Raw genomic sequence first — 26596 nt, forward strand, 5'->3', positions numbered from 1 at the left:
ACACACACACACATACACAGATTATAAATTTATATGTATAATATATAATATTATATATATATATATATATATATATATATATATATATATATATATATATATATATATATATATATATATATATATATATATATATATATATATATATATATATATATAATATAATACGGTATAATATAGTTAAGATTATACCATCAAATATTTTGTTGTTTAGCAATTTAGTTTAAATAGTGTTTCCGGTGTAATTGTAAATAGAACTCAATGCAAATATAACAATTTTTGGCAAGCATTGAATATCTAAAATGTGGAGAAATTTTTTTGGCATGGTTTTAGTTTGGGCATGCAAATATATTGTTTGTTTCAATTTGGACTATGAGTACACTGTTTCCAAACGTGGTCCTGCTAATAGCTATTTCGGATTCTCTGTTACTGAATATTTAGATGGAAGTAAACCATGGTAAGTTTCTAATAATATTAGCTGAATTTTAATGCATGTTTCTTTTTTTTCTTTTTCTTTTTTCGACATTCTAAATGCTTTAAAAGAAAGTCTTTTACTGCATATGGTATAATTGATTAAATTTAAACTGAATTTTATAAAGTTCTAGCTACTATTAGTTATTAGGTTACTATTATAATTACTATTACTATTCTATTCCACTATTCTAATTCTAGTTACTTGTCTACTGCTATTCATACTTCTACTTGATTTATTTATGCTTCTAGATTTGTAAAATCATAACAATTTTTTTATTTTTTTATTAATTTTTTTTAGCAATTTATTTTTTTCAATTTTTATTATTTTTTTATTTTTCATTAATTTTTTTCTAGTTTTTAAGTAAATGCATATTTATCCATTTCATTATAGATGAAATATACTTTAGTCCTATGGAATATAACCTATGGAATTTTATTTAGTATTTAAACTGTTTTGTATTACATGTTTGTCATTTAACAGCTAAACAAAAGAATTTCAAAAAATTATTTATCTGATAAAATCCAAGAATTAATATGTTAAATATCTTGTTATTGGTAAATTTATTAAAAATATCTTGTTATTGATAAATTAAAACTTGAGTTTTATCTGGTTTAAGATAACCTTAATTTTTTTATAAAAGTAAACATTTTAGTGAAGAGTAACAGCAACTGGAGTATTGTTATTTAAAGTGTTTAGTAAACTTAGGCAAAAATTGAAATAACTCAAACTTTATCTATCTTTATCTCTGTGAGTCAACTTGTTATCTCATTAATTAAACAGGTAAAGTTGCTTTTGAGAATTACTTTAAAAAGTTGCTTTGAAAAGTTACTTTGAAAAGTTGCTTTTAAATATTGAATTTAATGAATGTATATTTAAAACTGTTAAAGATCAATAGGATATGATGATCAATAAGGTATGATGACGCCTTTGTCTTAAAAAACTGAAATTGAAAAAAATCTGAAGGAGTTCTTTTTTGTTACATAAACAATAAATAGATTCTATCAAAGGACCGACTATCATACATCAGCATGATAATGCTATTGAATGGCATAAAAGAATATTAATCCAGTGGCCTGTCATGCCATATGCTCTGGCTTTTTACAGACCATGCATTTGTTATTGTACATATATAGACAGATTTGTGTTTTCATTCAGAAATTCAATCATAAACTTGCATTGTTCAGTGACCTGCTCAGAAAATAATTTACAATACATTAGATTTTTTCCAGAAGTGTGTTCAACCATGACCTTAAATGAAAGTTTCATTTTCAACAGTAATCGAATTTTAGACAAGATCAATTTCAAATTATGAAACAGCTTTGAGGTTGTTAGTATACTAGATGATGCTTTGCTACTGATGATGCTTTGCTACTGATGATGCTTGTTTAGAATGCTACTTGTTTTATGTCTTCTATTCAAAATCATTTTGATGTCGTTTTTTGAGAGTACATTTATAATCTTCTTAAGATTTAAAGACTTTAGTTTGAAAATAAAATCAGAGATATTATGATTTGTAAATGATTTAAAACAGATGACAAACTCTATCTATGCAAAATGGCTTGATTTTGATTCTAAACAACATTGGTGTGTAGACTTTACCAAACTATGCTGTTAATAGAACCAGACTTGCTGGTAGATCATTAGTTGAAATATATAAAGCATAGCATGTGGTTAGCAGTAGTTAACCAACCTAATTGAGAGAGTGCTTGTGGATTCTGTTTTGATAGTGGTACTGAATAAAGACCTTTCAAATCTGTATAATTTCAAATATATATATATATATATATATATATATATATATATATATATATATATATATATATATATATATATATATATATATATATATGTATATATATATATATATATATATATATATATATATATATATATATATATATATATATATATATATATATATATATATATATATGTATATATATATTCACCTTAATGATTATATGAAGTTGATGTCAATTAATGTCAATACACCCTGTACTGATTATTGGCCAAACATTGTGTCATTTTTCATTTCAATAAAATGTTTTCAAAATATCTGTTTTATCTATTAACAAAAAATGATAGAAAATTTACAAATATTAGCAATTTAACAATAATTAGTATATAGTAGTTATTGAATATGCTCAACCCTGTTAAGTTTAATGCTAAATGCTTTTTTGTGTATTTTAAAAAACTTTTTTTTTCCTTTTAATATCAGGATTGTTGTTGGTGCTCCTTTAGCAAATAGCAGTTACTTAAAAGGCTCAGATAGTTTGAAATCAGGAGCTGTTTATAAATGTGATGTAACTAGTCCAAGTAGTGACTGTAGTCAACCATCAGATCAAATTAGGTTTGATGAACTTGGTAAGTAAATTTTTGGAGAAAAGATTTGTTTTTAGAAAACAAAAAATTTTTTAAAAGACTTAAAAATGCTTGAGATCAATAAAGAGAAGTTAAAATCTACTAAAATTACTCTTTGTGTGAATGTTGTTAAAAGTTAACTTTTCATCCTTTTCCATCCTTTTTTATCCTTATTCTTTTGATTCCAAAAAGACTAGAAGAATTTCACATCTGCTCAAATGTTTTTAAATCTTGAATTCTTGTTAAATGCTGTTTAACTACTGAATACTATTTTGCTTTAGATAATACAGGCCGAGAAACAAAGTCTGGTCAATGGTTTGGGGTTTCCTTAGATACCAGTGGAGTTGGCCAGCCAATTATAGTTAGATATACTATTTTCATTATGTTGATCAACAAAAATATATTATTTCAGTGCTTGGAAGACTAAAGAAAAGACAGTAATTATGGAGGCCTGAAGTCCTACATTTTAGTTGGGTGGTGGAGGGTTCCAAGATGGCCCAAAAAACTCCAGTCCTTCATGCTTTTTATTAATTGCTAATTTGATAAATTCCAACTAAAACATTCTCATCCTTCTTATGTTATAAAAGTTTATATACTTTTAAAAAAGTATCTTAATAGTAAACCTGAGTAGGTCTATAAGCTTTAGTGAAAACTTTGTTAATAGTTGATTTATGAAATAATTAAAACCAAGCACTAGAAAATTTGATCATGCTTTTTCTAATTATCTCCTGTTGAAGAGATTCAACCCAACCTTATAAAGGTAGTTGATAGGTAAGAAACAGAATAAGGTTTATCATTTATGAACATACTTTGAATAGTTACAAAACAAATTCTTTTGTCTGATTTGCGGAAATTCAGATTTTGCTCATGAATCTGTTTTATTTGTGTTTCGGAACTTTATTAGACATATTTCTGTTATATGCTGGAGGCTTGAAGGCCACAACATATAGAGGTCCAAAATATCTTGAGTCTTTCCAAGCCCTGTTTATTATTACTATGAAAAGCTTTAGATACCTATGAAAAGTAATTTTGTCCCAGATACTCATTAACACATATATAATTGACTCAGGTTTTATCAGTATTATGATAGTATCTTACACCATTGTTAAGGTATTGTCTTAGCCATGTTTGATGGTATTAGGTTGGGAGTTTTTTTTTTGTTTTTAACAGTTCTACACAAATTGTTCCCATAAAAAAAATATATTTTAAGTACACTACTTATACTGTGTAACTTTTGGATCACATACTTTTAATTATGTGTGCAATTCATGTAGTATTTATGTGATGTATGCAACTTAACTTGTCTAGCTCTATTATGTATCTTAAACAGATTAAAGTATATGTATGTCACAATATATATAATTGTAAGTGGTCATTTACTAAGAATTGTATTTCTGGTTGGTTCTTTCTATTTACATAAAATAAGGAAAACAAAATATGAATCCAAACAAATATATATTTGTAATAGAGTAATATATAAATGAAAAGCCTTAAGTTTCTATATGTGCATTAACAATATATTTATTACAGAGAGCTTATTGTTAATTGTTGTCTAATAATTTTCTAGTTGTAATATAGTTGTAGTTTTTATTTACAGAGTTGCGCTCATAGGTATATCAATCACTTCAATGGCCGGTACAGGTTATTGGAAGGAAAATGTTGGAGAGTTGATGAGAAGTTTTCATCAATAGGTGCGATTAGTCCATGTCAAAAGAAAAATCAAGGTTGGTACTAATTATTAACTCTTTAAAATGTGAATATATTTTTTAACAAAATACATTAATGTTCTAAAAAGGTTTTCTTTGTAAAATTTAATTTTTTTTGATTTTTAAACTAGTTTTATTTTGTTAAATAAATTTTTTAAAACTACTGTTAAGTTAACTATAATTTTTCTTTTTTTAAATTATTTTTTGTCTAAAATGTGGTGTTAGGTTATGTTCATTACAACTAAACACTTCAGCTACAATTAGAGTTTATTTTTAGAGGAAAAAAGTTCACTTTTAAACTATGAAGTGTATGGTTGGTGTCAAGCTGGAGTCGGACTTAAAGCTTTGCCTGAGGTTAATTACAAATTATTTTGTGAAATAATAAAAATCTAAGAGAGTTCATTATTAAAAAAAAATAATAAAACTAAAAATAAAAATGAAGGAAATTAAATTAAAATGTAACAATTAAAATAAAATGTAACACTAGTTTTAACTTGGTCATTTTAGCATAGGTAAAGATAAACCCATAGTAAACATATTTTTTGGACCTTTTATCCATTATATTTTTAGTGCCATTTTAGCACTGATATTAAGAATAGTGAAATCTTGTAACAGATTGTTTTGTAATTTATTTTTTTTATCCATTTCTGAAAAAGTGAAATAAAATAAAAAGTTAGGGCAAAGCATTTGATTTTTTAAGTTTTATTCATAAATTTAGTTTAACTCTAACTTAGATTTTTCCTAATAATTTTTATAGGCAGATGATGAAAATCGTTATTTGATAGGTGCAATTGGGTCAAAGAATTTTATAGGTGAGATGCTGTGAACCTCTTGCTTTTTATTCTAACTCTAAAGAAAGTGGTCAGAGGTGGAAAATGTGGTATTACTCTGATCATACTTATTATTCATTTTAGTAAATTTTTAAATGGCTGATTCAATATACAAGATTATTGAAAAGTATTTAAAACTTGATAACTTAATCTTTTTAAGAAAGTATTTCAATAAAATGCTAAAATATTATTTTTAAAGAAAACTTTACCTTTTTTATCTGCTCTACTTTAAAGCAATTTTAATTAACTCAATTTTTAATACTTTATAGTATTAAAGTTTTTGATTGGTTTTATTTAGGAACTGTCTTTGTTGAAGGAGATGAAAGTGTAAGTGTTTTGCCAGAGATGATTTGTTTTTTTTGTTAAAAATTAAAACATTTTTTAAGTTTTTACTTTGGTTAAGATACTTTGCAACACACTGCTAAGTTATTCAGTCCTCTTATTCTAATATTTAGATACTTGAGTGAGTTTTGTATACTTTAAACTTGAAATGAATTCTAAAACAAATCAGGGAAAGAATAGGGAAAATGTCTATAGGAATATTATCAACACAAAACTATTTTCTCACAATCACACATTGTTTTACAATGTTAAACAGTCCATTTTTTGTTTGATAAACTCTGTACCGTCCTTCAAGGATTCAGTTGTAATAAAAACATCTAAATTTTTTGTTTCTGCAGTTTTACACTTTTACTATACAATAATTCACACTATTTAATATTGCTTGTTTAGCGTTTATCTAAAAATGCTGTATCTTGCATCTTATTCATAAGATAGTTTAGATTTCCTGACTCACTACGTTACTTCTCAAATAAAAAAGCATAAACTTCAGATTCTTCTTTATTTCCTTTACTTTCAGAGCTTAATATTTTGTCTTAATGACTATCAGGATTTATTGGTATTTTATCACTAATATTTTGATCAAAAAAATTATTTAAAATTAGATCATTTTACTTCAAAAACGTTTCCGATATGAATTACAAGTTTTGGTTTTGTTGCTCTTCTTTGATTTCCATGTGAAACATAACAATACATATTGTTTCTGTAAAGTATTTATAAAAAAGAGCAAATGTTTTAAAAATTTGTTTGCTAATTAACTTGTAGTTGGTATGAAACATTCTTTAACAAAAATATCTTTCTTTAGGTATCTGAGACATATGTCAACGTCAGTAGTTCTGCATGGTCTGATAGTTATTTCGGTAAATGTTTGTTAAATATATTAATTTTTTTCTCTCTTTTTTTACTGGGTCAAACTATACTTTTATTAGGCATTCTAGACTGAACAGAAAGAATAAAAACATTTTAAAGACAAATTGAAAGCTCAAAATAATGTATAAAATTATTTAACTTGTGTTGCAAAAAGAGTATATTATACTTTCTAAGATGCAGTATGTTGCAATAATTTATTTTTAAATTCTTTTGCCGAATGAAATACATCCTTTTTTTTTTAAGGATGATTTTAATAGTTTTGAAATTATTGAACCACTTTTGAAACTTATGAACTTTAAAATCCACATGGTGATGATAGTTGGTTGTTATTGGTGACAATTTCACTAGGGTAATTCAAAAATATGAACTTTGGGATATATTGTGGGGCACTCTTAAAATGTTCCAATAAGTAAATTTTTCAGTTAATTTGGATGGCCATTAGGTGCTGGTATCTCTGTGAATTTAATGTATTTCTTGTATTTTACCATGAGTCTGTTAATTACACTTGCAGCACTGAAGGCGTAATCTAACTTTCATTTAATTATTTACTTGCTTACTGAAATACTTGACTGGTTCTTATAAAAGCAATTTAGTAAATAGATAGTAATACCAAACACCAACTTTTTAAAAATTTTTTTTAGATCCTGTTTTTTAATTGTTGTAACCCTTATGATAACCCCCTTCGCTATCTCAGTCACTGGCAGTCTGTGGTTGAAATCCTAAAAATTGATTTCAACTCAAACGTACTGTTAACTATCCACTGGGAGGGAAAGAACTATTACATTTTATAAACAATATTTTTTAAACAGTAATTTAGTGAGACTCCTTCCTCAACAAAAAAAAACCCTATTTTTCTGCCATGTAAATGACTAATATTTTTACCTTATTTACTTTTCTAAAATGTGTGTGATAAAATTCTTCTGCATTTGAACATCACATTGCACATACTCCATTCTTTTTTTCTTGTATATAGCTGCTATAGAGAATTTAATTGTTCTACTTTAAATCACTATTTTTTTGTCGAGAAATATATTTTTAAAAAAATATCCTTTTACTTTAAGTTTTACACGCATATGATACACCATTAGATCTGTATTGGATGTATGAAATGGAAAATTTTTTAATCATTTAGTGTTCCTAAATTCTGTCATTATACACAGCTAAATTTATAAGTTAAAGTGTTTTAGAAGCAAAATAAACAAAAAGACATTGAAACATGAATTTTAAAATCTTTTCAACAAACATATTGTAAAAGGAGTTAAAGTTTTCAGATAAAAAAAAGATGCAATTTACATGGAGTCAATAGTTTAGTTAATTTAGTTCTATCTAATAAGTTTGAAATAGGTAGGTAAACACAAGTTTTCAATGTTGCAACAGAGAGTTTAACCTTTTTCCAGTGATCTTTGTAAGCTTTTTAATACGGTTTTGTGTTTTTTTTCTCCTGATCCTACTTTTTTTTTCTAAAAGAAAAATACATATAAAATAATAGATACCTATCTCTTTTCCAAAAGTTTGTGTGATTTACCAAAAAAAAAAAAAAAAAAAAAAAAAAAGAAAGAAGCTGGTTTCATTTTGAAAGCACAAAAAACTTGTTTAATTTCAAGCATAAGGACGCAAAAATTTATTTTTGAAGCATTCCTTACAATCCTCAACAAATTTATATGGTGATCTTAAGACACTTTAATTGAATGACAATGTTGATTAACTGCAGCACATTATTACAATAAACCATATTTTGCCACTAAATCATATTTCTTTGATGTCAAAGAAACTTTCTAAAAAACTGTCCTTACTTCTCAATTTTTCACAAAGTTCAGACTAAAAGGTTTCTACCTCCCCAGCTTCTTGTATTACTGCAAGTACTCTCTGCTTTTTGTCATTTTCATCTAAAGTATTTTTGAACTTGTTTGCTTCTGAATTTGGAAAATTGTCATTTAAAAATAAACTTCTACCACATTTTGGTTTTTCAATATAGAGTGAAAATTTGGTTTTTCTTTTTTGTTCTATTTTAGGTAGGTATTTCAGAAGCTGATTCACTTGAGTTTTTATTTAAGGTGTTTGAAGAAAGAATTTCTTCAAACACCTTAAAAGAAAAATTGAATTATGAGTTTGAAAAAGATGAGCCTTGTTCTTTCTCTTCTAACTCCAAAGTAAATTTTTCACTGCAACTTATATTTTATGTACAAGTAAAACTTTGACTGGATCAAAAGAGGGTTTCAAAGACTGTCATTTTGGGTCTTGCTGATTTATAGCTTGATAGAATAACTTTCTGGCCAGAAATCTTGCTATTCTATCAAGCTATAAAATAATCACACGTTCTATGCAACAAGTAAATAATAACAAAAATTTAAGTTTCTAGTAAGGATGAGATTCCTTCTAGAAACTTTTTTTCATTCTGTTTGAGAGCTGATTACAAGTAAAGGTTTTTGTCTATTATCTTTGAATTAAAATTTGAAAGTGCTAACACTAAACCAATAAAAGACTAACACAAAAAGTTATTAGTGGCTGGCTGCTTGTTTTCTTTTTTCTTCTTTTCAAAACAAATTTACTTTTAATATGGGATTAATGTAATAAATATAAAATGTAAAATATTAGTAAATTTTAGATTGGGTTCAAACTTTTTCTCATTGTTAAATATAATAGAAATTTTTAATAAACTTTTTTTTTTTTTTTTTTTTTACAGGTTTTTCTGTTGTTTATGGTAACTTCTTTTCATCAGATGTGAAAGGTAATTTTTACTTCATGATAACAGTTAGTATATAGCTACAATTATAGTATTTAGCTACAATTTAGTATTAGAGCTCTGTTAATTTTAATGGGTCTTGAAACAATGGTCATGAATCAACAAATCTGGTCATGAAAACAATGGTCATGACTCAAAAATTAAAAAAAAAAATTGTTATTTTGCATTTATATCAGATGGCTCCTTTTATATATATATATATATATATATATATATATATATATATATATATATATATATATATATATATATATATATATATATATATAGCTGTAAAAGCTCTCCTTTGCATTGAGTTTTCCCTTTTTTGTTTGTGTATGGTTTATAACACATTTCTAAGTTATTCAGTTAATAACTCTCTTTTGCTCAGGCAGTTATTCAATTATCTGGCAACTACTTATTTTTTTGCTGCCAAATAAAAGTAGTAATAAAAAAAACTGTTAACAATATAATTAAATTTAGTAAATAGTAAGTCATAAAAATTATATTGGTTATTTAAAAAACTAAAATACATAAACATTAAAAAAAAAAGAGAGAAGTTTTTAAAGTGGTGTAAATATATTAGTGAAAAACTTGTAAAAAAACCATTTTTTTAAGCTTTTGCATCTGGTGGGCCTCGGCACCAAAGTTTTGGAAAGGTAAATAATTAACTAAAAAACATTTTTTTCTTGTTTTTTGTTTGTTTGTTTATTTGCTTATTTTTTTCAAGTTTGTTTTGTTCTTTATTTTCCTGAAAACATAAAAGTTAAAAAATATAAATAAAATTAAAATTTATATCTTCAGTTAAATTTTTAAAGATTCATTTTTAGGTGCTAATCTACAAAGATGTTATCAATCAAAACCCCTTTCAAGAACTACCTGAAACTTTTGATAAGGTAGATTTTATTTTGATAAGGTAGACTGCACAGCACTAAAGATGATTTTCACAAAGAATTTCTCATCTGAGAGAGACATTTGTAAAAATTGTAAAAATCAGTTTTTTGCTATTTTTTAAAAAAGTCTTACTTAAATCCTGTTCTTTATAGTTCCAAATTGCATCTGGCTTTGGAATTGCTATATGTGCTATTGATTCAAACAACAATGGGTAAGTAAACCATAAGATGGATAAGTATACCATAACCATAAGATATATAAGTAACTATATTATGGGAAGTTTCACAAATGATAAAACAAAGCCAACTGTTTGTTTTCAAAGTTTCCCATAGCTTTTTATGGCAAAACAATCTTTAGACTTTCAGAGTTAATTATTGGTGCGCCATTCTATGCTGATTCAATATCAATATACAACCATGGAAAAGTTTATGTCTATGAAAAAAATCTGAAGGGTGTATGTTTTTTTCTTATTATACTTAATGGAGAATAAAAAAATTAATTCATTTTACACCGTTTATATTGATGTTTTTTCTAGAATAAACTTGAACTAATAAAAGAGCTTTTTGGCAAAAGAGATGGTGTTATTGAACTCAATGCCCATTTTGGTTATGCACTTGCAAATGCAGGCGATCTAAATAAAGATGGTTTTCCAGGTAATATTTTGTGCAGAAAATAAATTTACAGCCTAATTAAAAAATTTTATCAAAATTTTTATACTACATATATATATTGCTTATATATTAGGGGTACCCATAAGTAATCAATTATTTAAGTGACAACAAAAAAAAGTAATTTAATTACATTTAATTTTATTTTTAATCAATTATATAATTTCCAATTTTTTGGTAGAGTTTCAATTCCCTGTTTGTAAAACTTAGTTTCTTTTGAAGAAAAATATTCTTCTAGGTGAAATCGAACATCATTAACATTTTTGAAATTTTTATTCTTCCGGTAATGTTTCACGGAACGGAATAAATGAAAATTGAATGGTGCTATGTCTGGAGAATATGGAAGATGTGGTAAAACCTCCCAGTTTAGCTGCCTTATTTTTTCTTGGGTTAATTTTGCTCTGTGCGGCTGGACATTATCATGTTGCAATATTGCTCCTTTTCGGTTGACCAGACCTGGTTGGTTTACCAACAATTGGTTGTGCAATCTATCCAATTGTTGGCAATACAATTCAGCTGTAATTATTTCTCCCAGTTTCAATAGTTCAAAATGGATTATGCCTCTACAGTCCCACTAAATGCACAATAACACTTTTTTTAAAGTAAGGGATGGTTTAGGAGTGGGTATAGCTCATTGATTTGGAGAAAGCCAATGTTTGGTGCGCTTGTTGGTGTTGTACAAAACCCATTTCTCATCATCAGTAACAATCCTTCGTAAAAATGGCTCACTTCTTTGTCTGCACAAAAGAGATGTGCAAGTTGTACGCCGTTGATCTTTATTTATCTCAGACAATAGATGTGGGATCCATATACCCTCCCTGTAAACTTTCCCGATTTCTTGAAGATTTCTTTGAACTGTTGACCAATTAGGTTGAAGAGAGTTTGCTATTTCCTGGATAATCAGTTTGGGATTTGTTTCCACCAATGTTTTTAAAGCGCCATTATCAAAACCTACTGGACGCCCATTTTGATCGCCATCAGAAAAGTCAAAATTACCATTGGAAAATTTTCTAAACCAATGTTGACACTTATTGACCTTCAATATGTCTCCATACACATCACAAATTTTTTTTGTTACAACTGTTACACTAACACCTGATCGAAAATGAAACAGCATGCAATGACATTAATGTTCTTCAGTTGGTTAATTGTCTGCCATTTTATACCAGAGTAATAAAAACGTTTAAATTCACTTTAGTCACTAAATTCAAGGTCACAGATTTTAGATTGTGCAATAAAACATGTCTCTGTCTTCATGTTCTGAGCATGAATGCATAGAGACATGTTTTATTGCGCAATCTAATATCTGTGACCTTGAATTTATTCCACACTAAAAATAATTGGTTATTTATGGGGACCCCTAATACATAGTTTGGTTAAATCCTGTTATAATCTTTTAAAATTATTTTTAAAATTAAATATAAATAATAAACTTTTAAAATTACTTACATTTGTTGAAAAAAAATTAAGTTCATTCAAGTTTTTATTTACAAATTTTTATTTTATTTAATTTTAAAAGGATTTCATAGTTAGTTTTTTGTCTTTTAGACTATCATCTAGTTTTTTATGATACATACAGGGTGTATACTTAATTTCTGACCCCCTATATCTCAGTTTAAGAATACGGTATTTCAACACATACCATTTTATTACTGTCATATCAATTTAATTAGACAAAGAATATATGTTAATAGTCAGTAATCAGTATTTTGTCCATTTCTTTCTATGCATTGGGTATTCTCCTTGGCAGGCTTTCTACTAGGTGAAAACACTCTTCTTGCATAATGGCAGCCCACTCCTGTTCAACACGTCTGATCAACTGTTCACGATTACGAGGTCGAGGATTGTGTAAAACACTGTCCTGGAGTCTTGACCAAATATGTTCGATGACATTTAAGTCGGGCGAGTTGCCAGGCCAGTCGGTCCACACTGCTGGAAAGTCTCTGTTGATCACATTCATTGTTGCTCTTGCCGTGTGGCAAGTTGCTCCATCTTGCATCAGAATAACTTTATTTCTCACAGGAAAGATGGTCTTATCATCAGCTGCACGTTTGTACACAGGTAGAATAATATCACGGTAATATTTTCCATCAACAGTTTTATTTTGCTCAACAACAACCAGATCAGTTTTGCCATATCGAGAAATGCCGCCGGCTATCATAATCTTGAGACCGAATTTCGGACGTCGAACATAAGGTATTGACTCTGGTGTTGCTGTACGTACTCTTTGATTTTGACGGTTTGGAGCCGGATATAATTCAATTGGACTCTCATCAGTCCACAATACGTGAGCTCGTTTCACTTTACCATCCGGTGAATCATCTGCGAATCCCTCTTCTTGCAAACGAGCACAAAAATTTACGCGATCAGTGATGTTTTTCTGCGACAACATGGGTTTCACATTCTGTGTATAGGCATGCTTTCCCCATGTGGTCTTGCACAAGTATTTACTGATAGCACTGTGTGAAATTGTTTTTCCTCTTTCTTTGTAACTGTCTGAAAAATTCAGTTTCTTAGCTACAGTTCTCGTTCCAACTCCGACTTTGTCTTTGACCCACTTTCTGACCTTGTCCTTGGTTCTTGGTGAAAACTTTGTTGGCTTTCCAGGTCGCTGAGCATCTGTGACGTCACCCTCTTGTTTTCTTGCCCACTTCCTTACAGTATTTCGAGAAACTTTACACTGTCTAGTGATTTCTTTAATGCTTAATCCTTGACTACATAAAACTTGAATTCAGTGACGAAGTAACTGTTTATCAGAACTCATTTTCAGAGTAAATTGCTAAAAAACACATGTTATATAATACATGTTAGTAACATATACATATAATACATATAAATACACACAGAGTAATTAATGTAAATCATAAACAGACACCAAGTATCACTGATATAAATAAGGCAAATAAAAATAATGCTGATTATTTCTTGTAGCCAAAATGCTAAACATTAAAAAAGTGTAAACTTAATTTCTGACCCCGGTTTCGAAGAGTAGCAATACGTCATAAACAGTGAAGAAAAAATGTGTTATTAATTGGCAAACTAAGATCACATATTAAGGAGTAATAAGGACAATTTACTTAAAAATCGTGCTAAAACTATAGTCATAATGCCAAAGGCTGTGGAAGACAAGGAGAATGAAAATATCATTTTTATGTATGTTGACAAAATGGCTCCCATAAACATTTTCTGAGGTCATATCCTATCTGAAGTGAGCAATTTACGTGCAGAAAGTATAGTTACACCAAAATACATACTAAAGTATTTTTCGGGCTAAAGTAGCATTTAAGAGAGCAACTCAAAATCTTGTGTTTGTAACATGTGGGGGGTCAGAAATTAAGTATACACCCTGTACTATCTTTACATTTTTTATTGTTTTAAATATAGACTTGGTTGTGGGTGCCCCATATGAAGATGGTGGTCAAGGAGCAGTGTATGTGTTTCAAGGTTCCAACAATGGTCTTATTAATAAATACTCACAAGTAAAAAATGTTTTTTAATGTTTTTTTTTAAGTTTGTTTTATGGGTGCATTTTAAAAGTGCAAAAAAAAAAGTTTTAAAGCTGCATTAATAGTGAAATTTCTAGATCAGATTAATTGCAGATAATGAAACGAAATTAAAATGAATTATTATTGTTATGTAAGATCCAATACAAAGATTTATTTAGTTTTTCAATCAATAATGAAAGATAAAAACAATTTTTCTATTCAAATATTGTAGAAAAAAATTTCTGTTGAGCAACTGCTGTTGAAGCTAGTGAAAAAAACTCCATTTCTATTATATACTACAGCTGACCATGTGGATGCATATCCTTTATGTGAAAATAAATAATTAATAGCAGTCAGCTTTATATGTAAACTTGTATTCAATCCTCAAAAATATATTTGTTCATTGTTTTTATGCTCACCAGTATATCAAGGCATCCTCGGTTATGTCAGGTTTAACAAAGAGGTCTCTTATTGCTCCTTTAAAAGCTTTTGGACGTTCATTGGCAACCGGATCAGATCTAGATGACAACAGTTACAATGGTAAAACTTGTAGATAGTTTTAAAAAGAATTTTTTGAATACAGAACTTTTTGAAATAAATTTAGTTTACTTATAATTTTTCCTAGATGTTCTTGTCGGTGCTTATGCTTCAGATCAAGTTGTTCTTCTCAGGTTGATCTTTTTAAATAATGCTTTTGTTTATTTGTTAAATTCAAATAAATTCACATCCTTTTTTTTTAATAAAACAGTTTAATGTGTTTAGAAGTCGCCCAGTGATCCAAATTGATGTTAAAATTACCTTTTCACCTGAAAAAATCAACATTAGTGATCGTCAATGCATAATCAATGGAAAGCTTACACCCTGGTAAACTGATTTAAATCATTTTAAATATTTGTTTGATTTTACTTTTAAATAAAAGAAAGTTAAACTAAAAAATATAGAGTAAAACAGGGTAGAATGAAATAGAGGGTAGAATGAAATAGAGGGTAGAATGAAATAGATGGTAGAATGAAATAGAGGGTAGAATGAAAAGATGGTAGAATGAAATAGATGGTAGAATGAAATAGATGGTAGAATGAAAAGATGGTAGAATGAAATAGATGGTAGAATGAAAAAGAGGGTAGAATGAAAAAGAGGCTAGAATGAAACAGTTATGACAATGTTTATTCTTTTACTCTTAATTAATTATTGAATAAACTTTTTGCAAATGTTTTTTTGGATCATGTTGTAGAGAATTTTTTCTGAATAAGGTGATATAAAATTTTGATTTAAAAAAAAAAAAAAAAAAAAAAAAGATTTTTATAAATTGTTAAGTTTTAGGATGTGAAATGATAATTTACACTGGTCAAGAATCTTAAATTAGATCTAAAGTGACTAATCTCTATAAATTTTTTGTATGAATTTTAAATTGATTATTATTAAATCTATTCTAATGTAAAATATGCCTCAAAACAACTTGCTCTCAAATAAAAAAGAAAAACTGTTCACTGAAGAGCAAGAAATTTCACCACTTTTTACTTTTGCACTTGCAGTGGCAAAAGTACAAAGCGGTGAATTTTCACTTAACAAAACTGCTCAGTCATACAGCATACCAGTAGCAGTTTGGGAGTAGTTCAAGCACAAGATTGTCGCAACAACTTGAATCAATTCTGGTAGATATGTTCATCAAATTATCCAATTGTGGCTTTGTTAGAACTTACAATGATGTCATCATACTAGTTACCAACTACTAGGGCAACACCAAGGTCAATCTCATTTATTTGCTAATGGTACACCAGGGAGAGATTGGTATAAGCTTTTCATAAACCAGTGGAGTTGAGCATCAGAACCATAGGCAATATTTCATCACTCAAAGCTGCTTCTTGCATGCAAAAAATATTAGTATTTCAACACAGTGCAAAGAGAATTCAATGAAGCATGTATCAAAGAAAATACTTCATGTCATTTATGGAATTTTGATGAAATTGGCTTCTCTGGTGATCAAGGCAAGCAACACATAGTTTGCTGTATACACCATATCTCCATCAGATGGATGGAAGATAAGTAATTCATCAAGAGGCTCACTGGCCTGTACGTTCCTGCCATTAAAAAAATTTGAGGTAATTAGTTTAATTTTTACTTTAATCAATTAACAGTTTAATGAAATAAATCTAATTATAGTTATCCAACTATAGACATTCATATTTTACTCATAGATGGGCATGTGACACATGTCACCTAACAGGTTGTATTTATTTGCATCAAAAACAATATCTTGTTAATTTGCTTACCAGCTTATTCGTCACACATTCTGCAGCCACTAGATGTTGGAGCCATATCAAAGTCTTCCCGTACATCCCCCCCTCCTCTCAGCAGATATGAGCTTACAAGTTTTGCGCAAATTACTTCAACAGTTTTATGCAGAGACAAAGTTCAGCATCTTGTCAAAAGAGCGTTTTAGTCAACTGCAAGCAAAATTTTTCAGCTTTGGTGAAGTTTTAACATGCACCTAAACAGTCACTGGATTTCAGAATGCTGGCTTGTTTCCACTTGAAATCAATAAAATTGATCAGTCAATATTGCAAATTGCTAATACGTTTGAAACACTATCGTCTCAACCTGAGCCTTCAACATCAACCACCAGAATCTATGGTAGTACCACCACCACTACTAGCACCAGGAACTATATCATCTCAGCCACTGCCTTCAAAATCTACACCAATATCATCTTGCATCAGCATATGTCACATAGCATCAACTACAAAGTCACCTCCAAATTCAACTCGCGTGCAAACAATCTTCAATATTGTAGTAACTCAGGCTATTTAAAAGGAAATTCAAAAAGAGGTTGAAAAACAATTGTGATCAGCCCAATCGCTTGCAGCAGTTTTGTAACAAATGTTTTGCATTCAACACATTGACACACAAAAATGAAAAAATGTAGATGTGCCAAAGCAATATGTAAAAGATGCTAAGTTTTATTATACCAAAAATTGTTGCACAAGTAATAACTCAACTCAACCTCTAGCACCTCTCATTGACTCAACATCATCACAAGAATGAAAAAGTTTTTTATTTGGTTGTTTTTTTTAATTGTTACTATTGATTGTTTTTTGCTTTTTTTTTAGTTAAGTGTTGTTCTAATTACACATAGATTTGCTTATTTCATTCTCCCCGAATGTGATGGTAGAATGAAAAAACTTTTTTTTCAATTAAATAAAGTTTCTTAATAAACTAAAAACTTTTTTTATTTGATTTGTATATATTTAAATACAGTTCAAAGTTCTCTACAACTTTAAGAAAAAAAAAATCAAAAACTTTTTTCCTGTAAAAAAAAAAAAGTAATTAAAATTCTTAACTATTCCATTTGACCCAATTTTACTCTATTTTTTTTTAACACTGAAATTAAAATCAGAAATTATATTATTGTTAACAATATAGTTTCTGCTTTTTTTATCTTTGCAATTAAAAAAAAAAAATTTCTTTTAAATTAAAGTTTGTTTGACTAAAGTTAAAAGTTTTTTGGTTGTCAATTTAATTGACTAATTTTCTATACATTTTTTTTATTTGCTAGTTTATCAAAATGGTAATTTTTTGCTTACTAATTTTGTTGAGTTTTTACAAATTTTCCAATAGATTAGTTAGGATTTATAAAAAGTTATTTCATATCTAGGTTTTATATTTAGTAGAACCAAAAAACAATAAAAAGATTTTTAAAAAAGTTTAAAGTTATGAATTTACTTCAGAGCGATAATTTAAACAAATTGTTCATTTAGATTTTGGATTAACAAGTAGTGGATTAAATTTTCTTTTATTTCCTTGCTAATGGTTTTAACTATACAGTTGCCATTTCTAGAATATGCTTTTAGATTTGTCATATTTGTTGCCAAATGTGACTTATCTAAAGCATGATGTTCTGATGTGTTAATTTATCCTCACATTCCAAAAGGCAAGGATAAATTGCCACACTTGGTAATAGGTTTACCCAACATATTATGATGATGTTAGATAAATTAATTAATTATGAGGATTTATAATTGTGTTGGAGACCATAATACTGATTAAACTACAGGGGTGCAGCAAAAGTTTCCTTGTAAAAATATATAATTACTTTGTTCATCTAAGTAAATTTATCTGAAAAAATAAAATTCTCATACTTTCACAAATTTGTGTTGTTAATTTTTTGTTGGAGAGGTGCCACAATAAAAAAATAGCAAAACAAATCAGAAATGTTTTCTAATTTTGGTTTAGCTTAGATGAAACTTCCATCAGATGTTCCTGCGTTTGACCTTGTAATTTTGTTATCTTGAAAGAAAATGATATCTAGGAACAAAATAGCAGAGTTTTTTTTTTTTTTTTCTTTTTTCTTTTTTTTTTTCTGCTCCAGTTTCCTTAACATTTTAACTTTTTCTTTAATCATTATTTTAAATAATAGTCACAAGGGAAACCAAATAAAAACCTAAACAAAATTATTTCCTGGAAAAGCTGAAGCAGTTTTTAGAAATGGAATTAAATTTGTAGAGTTAATCAAGATTTTTTGAAAACTACTTTTCTTTGTGGTATAAATTTTCCTTGTCAAATATGGTTTTTTTGAAAGAAGTTTAATTATATCCTGTCAGTTTATCTTGTGATTGATATTAACAATATTTATTCCTTATGAATGATGTTTTCATTATCTAAAAAATATCACTGGGAAAGAATTCTTGTTGAGTATCTAATACCCTTACTTTTTCTGCATTTAGCTTTTTTTTTTTTTTTTTTTTTTTTGTACAAATTTGCATACAGAAATAAAATTTTCAATCAAATCAATCAATGCAATTTACAATTAAAAAAAAAAAAAGTTGTGCATTTCATGAGAGAAATTGTTATACAAATTTATTTTGTTTATAAAATGAATATTGTCACTTAAATTTAAATTATATGCAAGCTGTTCAATTAAAAACTGACAGTGATTTATGGAGATAGTTGTTTATAGAGATTCTAACCTGCAAACAACCCTGCTTGATGCTCCTTCAATAATACAAACAGTAGTCACCCATAAAATTATTTTAATTCTCTGAATACTACATTCTAAATTTAAACTCTGAATACTACATTCTAAATTTAAACTGTGAAAATTAATTTTTACATAACTAAAATCTTTCTAATTCAGACTAGTATAAATTAACAAAGGTAAAATGGGTAAAGTGTTCCTTTAAATAGCTAATTTACCTTTTATCCTTCAAGTGTTTATGACTAACAAATCAATATGATCAGTTCTATCACATATCACATATGGAAAAACTATAATTTTGCCCTTTCAGTGGTGAGCTCTAAAGAATATATTTATGTGTTGGAAATCAACTCACTAAATTTTTGAGATTAAATGTATTTTTGAGGTAAAAATCACAGAAAATAAATTTAAGTTGTTTCTCTGTAATAGAATGTTATAAATTCTATAAAAATAATATTTATAAAGCTGTTAGTTTATTAATAATTGTACAGATACACCATATGTAATATTGCTTAGATGTGTTTTAAATGTGGTGTGGTAATGTTTTGATTTAGTTTCAACATGACCTTTTGCTACAACTTCTCTGAGAAAAATGCCAATGTTTACAAAAGTTCAGACCAAATCCGTAAGTTCCTTAAGGTTTGCTTAAGTGTGATTTTTAACTAAACTATTGCTATTTATCAATTTTTTTTAAGAATTTTTTTTGAAAATTAACAATTACTTTTTTAACTAATTTTTTTATGGTTTTCTTTACAAATGTTTTGGTGTTTTTTTGCAAAAGAAATCTGTAAAAAAAAATTTTCAGTGGATATTATTTTCAGTTTCAGAATTTAGAAAATGATATTTTAAATTACAGCTGTAAAATACATTATAATTGCCGATGCAATGCAAAGGTCAAGAATCAACTTTTCTCCTGGAAAAAGCCAGATAGAATTAACAAAGTTGACATCAAAGAATACAAACTGCATTACTCTTTACAAAGTTTATTTTGTTTATAATAAGGTAACATTGCAATTATTCATTTTAGATATCAGCACTTATTTATCTTGAGCTGATCTGTGTTTAAAAAAAAGTGTTTCAATTGTGTAAAAAGCAACTTGTATTTTTAAGGATGATGAAAATGTTTTATGTTATTTTTGATGGAATAGAATTAAATCTATTTATATATGTTCAATAAAAAAAAATGTAGATCAATGTTAATCAGTGGAGCTGTAATTAAAAAGTATTTATGGAGTTGCTTAATAGTAAAATCTTATCTAACTTCAAAGATTACTATTGTGTTAGTGAAACATGCTCTCATTTTTTGGGTTAATTGATTGAATGCTTAAAAAGTTAGAATAATGGTTCAAGTCATCATTTATACATGAAAGCAGATGTTAAACTTGCTTGCAGAAGTTTGTTTTAAATTGAGGCTCATTCCTTGTGCATAATAAAACTTAAATTTTCAATTTTGTTTTACAAAGGATGGCATTATTCAAATTTATCCTGATATTACTTTTGATGTAAAGTTCTCTATTCCTTATGGTGAAAATGAGTTTCCTAAACCAGCTGTTAGTGATACAAAAATTGTGAGCTTAGACAAATATCCGTGTCTTGATGAAAGCTTGTTAGGTGAAAAAGCTGAGCACATAAAAAGAATGAAGGTAAGCATTTTTTCTTTTGAGACAACTTTTTTAGTAAAATTTTGATGTTTATTACAAATGAATTTTATACATGTAATTTTTAATTTAGCTAAATCTTTTTGAATTTAATTTTTATTTTTAAGTCAGTTTAGTTCCTTAAATATAAATTTGATTTTCTGTTCTTTTTTTTTAGCTCGCTTTTCAGAGAGAATGCTCTGACTGTATTCCAGATTTGTCTCTACACGCACAAGAACGCCAGTAACACTTTTTTTTCTACGAAAATCTTTGTTTATTTGCTTTATTCAGTTCTCTGATTTATTTTAAACTTTGATACTTTTTATTTGGTTTATTATTTCTCATTTGGTTTAAATGAAATTTAAATGTTTGAATGAAATAGTTATATAATTATAGATATATAAGAACTAAATATTTAATAGAGTTTATTTTATTTAGAACATTTCGTTTGGGGCGAAAAACTTTTACAATAAATGTAACCTTAGAAAACAGAGGACGAGATCCAGCCTTTGATGTTGTACTAAGATTTAATTTTCCTAAAGATATCTCACTAGATAAAATCCTTATTAGTAATGTAAGTTGTTTTTGTCCATTTTTTTAAACAGGAACTGTAGTTTTTATAGGCATCAAATTGATTCTTTAAAACTGCTGCCATCGCTGCAGGTTATGCTTATAATAAATTAGTTGTTTTTATTTTATTGTAGAAAAATTCTTAAATAATTAAAAACCTTCAATAAGTTAAAAATGTCTTTGAATATTTTTAGGTACCAATATATTGTCAAAATGACCTCTGTGAGATTACTAATAAATTTGAAAAAGGGAATAAGGTATGTTTTTAACAAGATGAGAATTTAAACTTTTTATATATGTATATTAACTTACTCTTTAGAAAAAATTATATTTAGTCTAAAAAGATTTCTTTTAGATTGTCGTCAGCGTAGAATTAAACATGAAGAACTTTGGACCAGCGAGTCAAAACAAAATGCAGATGAATGTTTCTTGGTGAGTTTTTAATCATGTTATTTGATTTTTTTTTTTTTTTTTTTTTTCTTACACAGTTAAAAGAAAAATTAAATCAAGATAATTATTTTCCATTTTAGGTCTTTTAGGCATTTTCATATTCTTTAAAAGAATTTCTAATATTCAATGTTCTTTTATCTATTTAACATTGATCCGTTGATTTCTTTATGTCAGTTATATAAATTTCCTCATCATGGTCTCGAGTTTAACAATCTCTCAGAATATGTAAAGACTGTTTCTTTATCTGTTACATTAGTTTTTCAAAGTACTGCAATAGTTGCTTATTTTACAGCTTTTATTATTATCACAAACACACCACCAAGGTATGGTCCAAAAGACACATTGAAATACAACTGGTGGCTGTTAATCTTATTTTTTATCTAACTTGTTAACAAGTTCTTTTATTTTGCTATTTCCATTAACATAATGTCCTTGTTATCTGACTACTTCTATTGGTAATCATTAGGGAAGTTTTTTTCTTTACTTCAACAGATGCTTCTTTTGTTATTTCAATACAATTGAGTGGTGGCCATTTTTCATCCAAAGAGTTCAAATAACTCTACCTAAGCCACCATGTTTTGTTACTCAACATATCTTTCACTTTTTTTTAAATTGGTAAATCAGCTCCATTAATTTTTGTTGTCATATACCTCCATTGTTTTAGTTTGTTTTTCAACAAATCCAATGCATTTGCCAACAATTTGCTTCAATTTGATTTCTTTTCTTCAATTTTCAATTTGATTTCTGATCCACCGTAGAACATTCAAGCTATCATGCCATAAGGTGACATCTTTTAGTTTAATATTCATGGCTTCAGTTGCCTTCAAAGCAAGTTTCAAACAAAGGCCAACTCCAAGTAACTCAAGTCTTGGGATACTGATTTCAAAGGACTTACTCTAGCTTTAGATAAAATGATTGTGCAAGTAACTTTTCCTTTGTTGTATAAACGTTGGTAAACAACAGCCCCATATGCTTCACTAGATATATCTTTGAAAATGTGAATTGGTTTCTTTTTCTTGTTTGATATTCTCTGTAAGCATGTAGAAATCTTCACTTTTGGTAATTTCCTAGAATCTAAATTGATATGTTCATTACAATTAGTTTCCAGTATAACCTTTAAGACTTCTACTGAATTTGATACGCATTTTTTTGTGAACATTTCAGTTGATTGCTGCAGCATTTATAACTCCTTGTGTAATTAAATATTTTTCTTTTCATCAACAATAGATCATATTGTATTGTCTGTGTAAGTTAATTCAAAAAGCACTTCTGAAGCCATAGGATATTTTTCTAAGTACTTCTTTATGTGTTCTTATGTTATTAATTGTGCCATGAAAAACAAAAAGTTGATTCCAAATTGCCATTTGATTAAATTGACTCTCAATCATGATTTATTTATTCATTATTATGAGATTACCAATTTATCAGACTTTGTATTTATTTAGTAATGTTTAAATTTGTTGAAAAGTCTAATTATTTTTTCTTTTTAATTACTTTAAAAACTTTTTAGTGCAAATCAAGAAAATGGTACACTTGGCGACAACTCAGTAGATATTTTTTTCAATGTTAAAGTAGAAGCAGATGTTGAAATACTTGGGTAAGTTAGCAAAAAACGAAAACCAAAGTTATGATTTTACCATTTAAAAAATTTAAATTAGGTGGCCAGTTCTTCTAAAATCTTCTAGAATTTCCTAGAATTTAGCTTTCCTCATAGAAATTTCTTTGTACGATTTCTACCTCAACTTTTATCATGAAATTCCATGCTAAAAACAACAAAGAATTTTCTTCAGAAACAAGAAATTTTTTAGAAAATATTATTAGAAGGGTCTCATCTAATACCCTAAATTATAAAACTTTATTCAACCTAGATTTTTTTAAAAGAGTATAAATTTACTGCTTATCAAGTTGATGAAGAGTAATTGAAAATAGTTTTGGCATTTTAGCTCATAGATTTTGGATATTTATACATCCAATAGTTTTTCCATTCAAATTATAGAATTATAAAAATCTCTGTGGTACTGCATGATACAAGAATCAATATGTTGATAATTTCTACTGCTGAAAAGAATTTACAGATGTTGAATGCAATCAACATATTTAAAAATAGTCTGTGGAGATATCAGTTAAAAATGACTCAGTCACCCAAAAATTTTAACTACTTGTTGCGAGAAATATGGCCAAGGTTGAAAAAATATGTGATCTTGTGAATGTTTCAATTCAAAAGGGTCAGAAATCTTTTCACTAAAAAGTATCAAGTTTTTGATTAAGTTTATTATGCTCTTGAAGCAAAAACAATTACCTAAATTTATTGAAAAAGTCTAATGGTCTAATGGTGTCTGCAATGGTATCTAAATGTCTAATGGTGTGTGCATCTGAAAAAGAAATATAATCAGATCAATGCACCAAAAAGTGATAAAAACTAGAACATATGTTTAAATCTGTTTTGAGGCCAATATTAACTTTTTTTTTTTTTTTTTTTTTTTTTTTTTGCATTTTTAAATGGTTGAAAGAGCACACTATCATCAGTTTGCAATTTTTCTTTTTGCATGATTCTTTTTGTTTTGTTTTTTTTAAAAAAAAGTTCTAGTTTTGTTTGTTTAATGACAAATGGTTAATGTAAATTTGAGTTCACTTTGTTGATTTAATGGGTTTACACAAAGAGTGAACATGATGTTAAGTATAAAAGAAATCTCAGAGATAATCAATAAATATATTATATTAAGATTAAAAACATGATACTGAACAAATTATGAATGACAAGAGTGAGAAAGTATCTTACGCAATAAAACAAGCATCTAAGTTTGTTAAAATTTTGCTCCAACATTTACTATCAATTTATGTAAAATGGTTTTTTTTAAATGCCTCTGCTAAAGAATAGTTTAAAAGTTTCTCTTAGAATCTTCCAAAATTTTAAAAAACCTTCTAGAATCTCAAAGAATTTCCAAAATGTTTTGAACAGCCCTGTAACATTAAATTAGATTTATAGAAATAAGTAAATAGCTAGTTTCTATTTAGATGTGATTTGGATAACAAAAAGTTGTTCTTAAACTTTTTAAACTTAGATAATATAATATAAAAACAGACCTCAACAGTAGGTAAGAAGGGTTATAATTTACTAGTGGAATAGATAGAACAAATCTTAGTAACAGGATAGGTAGGCAAAAAATAGAAAAGGATCTTGTTAGTAGATCTTGTTGGCAAAGATTTCAGTAGCAGAATAGTAAAGCTTATTTCCCTTAATAAATGTAAAAACTTTTGATTTGTAATAGTGGAAAATCAACACAACAAGTTACCTATGGCGGAAAAATTATGGGAGAAAGTGCAATGAGAAATGTGGATGATATTGGAGAAACTGTTGAACATAAATTTGTTGTGAGGAACAAATTTTTTCACATTCCTGTTGTAATATTTTTACAATTATAGTTAATTATTCTAAATAAAGTAAATAATTATGATCTAATAATAACGACTTCTTTTTTTGATTTTTTATTGTTTTACTAATGTTTTTGTTTGTTTACCTTAGATTCACAATATTGGACCTGATACTGTTCCAAGTGTTAATGTAACTATTTCCTGGCCCACTGAAGTTGTTTCTGGAAAACACCTGCTATACTTAACAGAAGTTATAACTGTATGATGAGTTAAAGATTTTTTTATCAATTTCAAAATTACGGGTTGTTCACAGTATTGTAAGAAAATACTTTTAACATTTTGTTCATTTTCTTCTCAAAGTTTGAAAATAAAGACCATTTAAAAGCTTTCTCTCTTCAAGATTTTTTCATTATTATTATTATAATTTTTGATTGATTTTTCATCAAAATATGAGAAAGCGTGAAAAAGTATTACTAAGGCTATAATAAACTTCATTAAGGTTATGACTATTTTTGGATGAGTTTCTTTTTCTTAGTTTAATTCTTGAAAGAAAATTTAAAAGAAAACTGTATACATGGGGTTTCACATTTCATTGCAATTTTCTAAAACAAATTAAAACTTCTTATGCCATGCTTAAGGTGAATCTTGTGTTTTAAATTAAATTTAATGGCATTTTGTTAGATTTAATGTTGTTTTACTTAGGTAGAACTAAAACCAAATTTTATGAAAGCTTCACTATAGTTAATTTTATAGTAATATTATTCTGTTAAACTTTAATATAGTAAGTTCTTGCTAAATTTTTTAATGCAATTTTATAACTTCATTTGTCTAGTTATACAAATTATTTTAAATCAGATTTTTTCCAAATGATTGATAAAAGTTAGTAATTTTTTATTAACAGAAAAACTAAATATTGATGCTTAGCTTATAAAATTTAACCAATCAAAAAACTAAAAAGTTATATACATTATTTTAGGCACCTAGTACTGTTCAATGCGTTGTCTCTTCTCTAAATCTTCTAAATCTACAGGTAAAAACTTTTTAAATGTTAGTTCCAAAGAATTTAATTTATTTTTTATCAGTTCAAAAATGTTTTTTTTTTACATTTTAGTAAAAACTAGGAAATGATGACATTACATTTTTTTTTTTTTTTTTTTAACTATAATTTGCATTTAAATGGCAATTAAGAATCTTTAAAGGTGTTGGATTTTTTTAAACTATAATCAGATTTCTTTGTCACATATT

At 27.3% G+C, this 26596-nt stretch overlaps 1 protein-coding gene across 2 annotated transcripts in view; it reads left to right on the forward strand.

Moving 5' to 3' along the window:
* Nucleotides 1-205: 205 nt before the first annotated feature.
* The window catches only part of LOC145190505 (integrin alpha-9-like), a 30254-nt gene continuing 3863 nt past the window's right edge, over nt 206-26596 (forward strand). For both annotated transcript variants that reach the window (XM_090090779.1, XM_090090780.1), the window contains exons 1-29: nt 206-457; nt 2694-2839; nt 3118-3197; nt 4434-4560; nt 4820-4896; nt 5300-5354; nt 5671-5699; nt 6517-6571; nt 9265-9309; nt 9922-9962; nt 10134-10199; nt 10350-10408; nt 10555-10651; nt 10733-10850; nt 14250-14344; nt 14773-14890; nt 14976-15021; nt 15113-15214; nt 19877-19947; nt 20179-20324; nt 20786-20965; nt 21138-21202; nt 21398-21533; nt 21724-21786; nt 21885-21961; nt 23490-23576; nt 25249-25351; nt 25503-25610; nt 26328-26381. In XM_090090779.1, the coding sequence (XP_089946905.1) occupies nt 303-457; nt 2694-2839; nt 3118-3197; nt 4434-4560; nt 4820-4896; nt 5300-5354; nt 5671-5699; nt 6517-6571; nt 9265-9309; nt 9922-9962; nt 10134-10199; nt 10350-10408; nt 10555-10651; nt 10733-10850; nt 14250-14344; nt 14773-14890; nt 14976-15021; nt 15113-15214; nt 19877-19947; nt 20179-20324; nt 20786-20965; nt 21138-21202; nt 21398-21533; nt 21724-21786; nt 21885-21961; nt 23490-23576; nt 25249-25351; nt 25503-25610; nt 26328-26381 (2601 nt within the window). In that variant the 5' untranslated portion in view covers nt 206-302. The remainder of the gene's footprint in view (nt 458-2693; nt 2840-3117; nt 3198-4433; nt 4561-4819; nt 4897-5299; nt 5355-5670; nt 5700-6516; nt 6572-9264; nt 9310-9921; nt 9963-10133; nt 10200-10349; nt 10409-10554; nt 10652-10732; nt 10851-14249; nt 14345-14772; nt 14891-14975; nt 15022-15112; nt 15215-19876; nt 19948-20178; nt 20325-20785; nt 20966-21137; nt 21203-21397; nt 21534-21723; nt 21787-21884; nt 21962-23489; nt 23577-25248; nt 25352-25502; nt 25611-26327; nt 26382-26596) is intronic.

This window comes from Hydra viridissima, unplaced genomic scaffold (genome assembly GCF_058129835.1).
Source record: "Hydra viridissima isolate aposymbiotic clone 2 unplaced genomic scaffold, HvirCarnegie_v1 scaffold_6, whole genome shotgun sequence".
In the NCBI taxonomy this organism is placed as follows: Eukaryota; Metazoa; Cnidaria; class Hydrozoa; order Anthoathecata; family Hydridae; genus Hydra; species Hydra viridissima.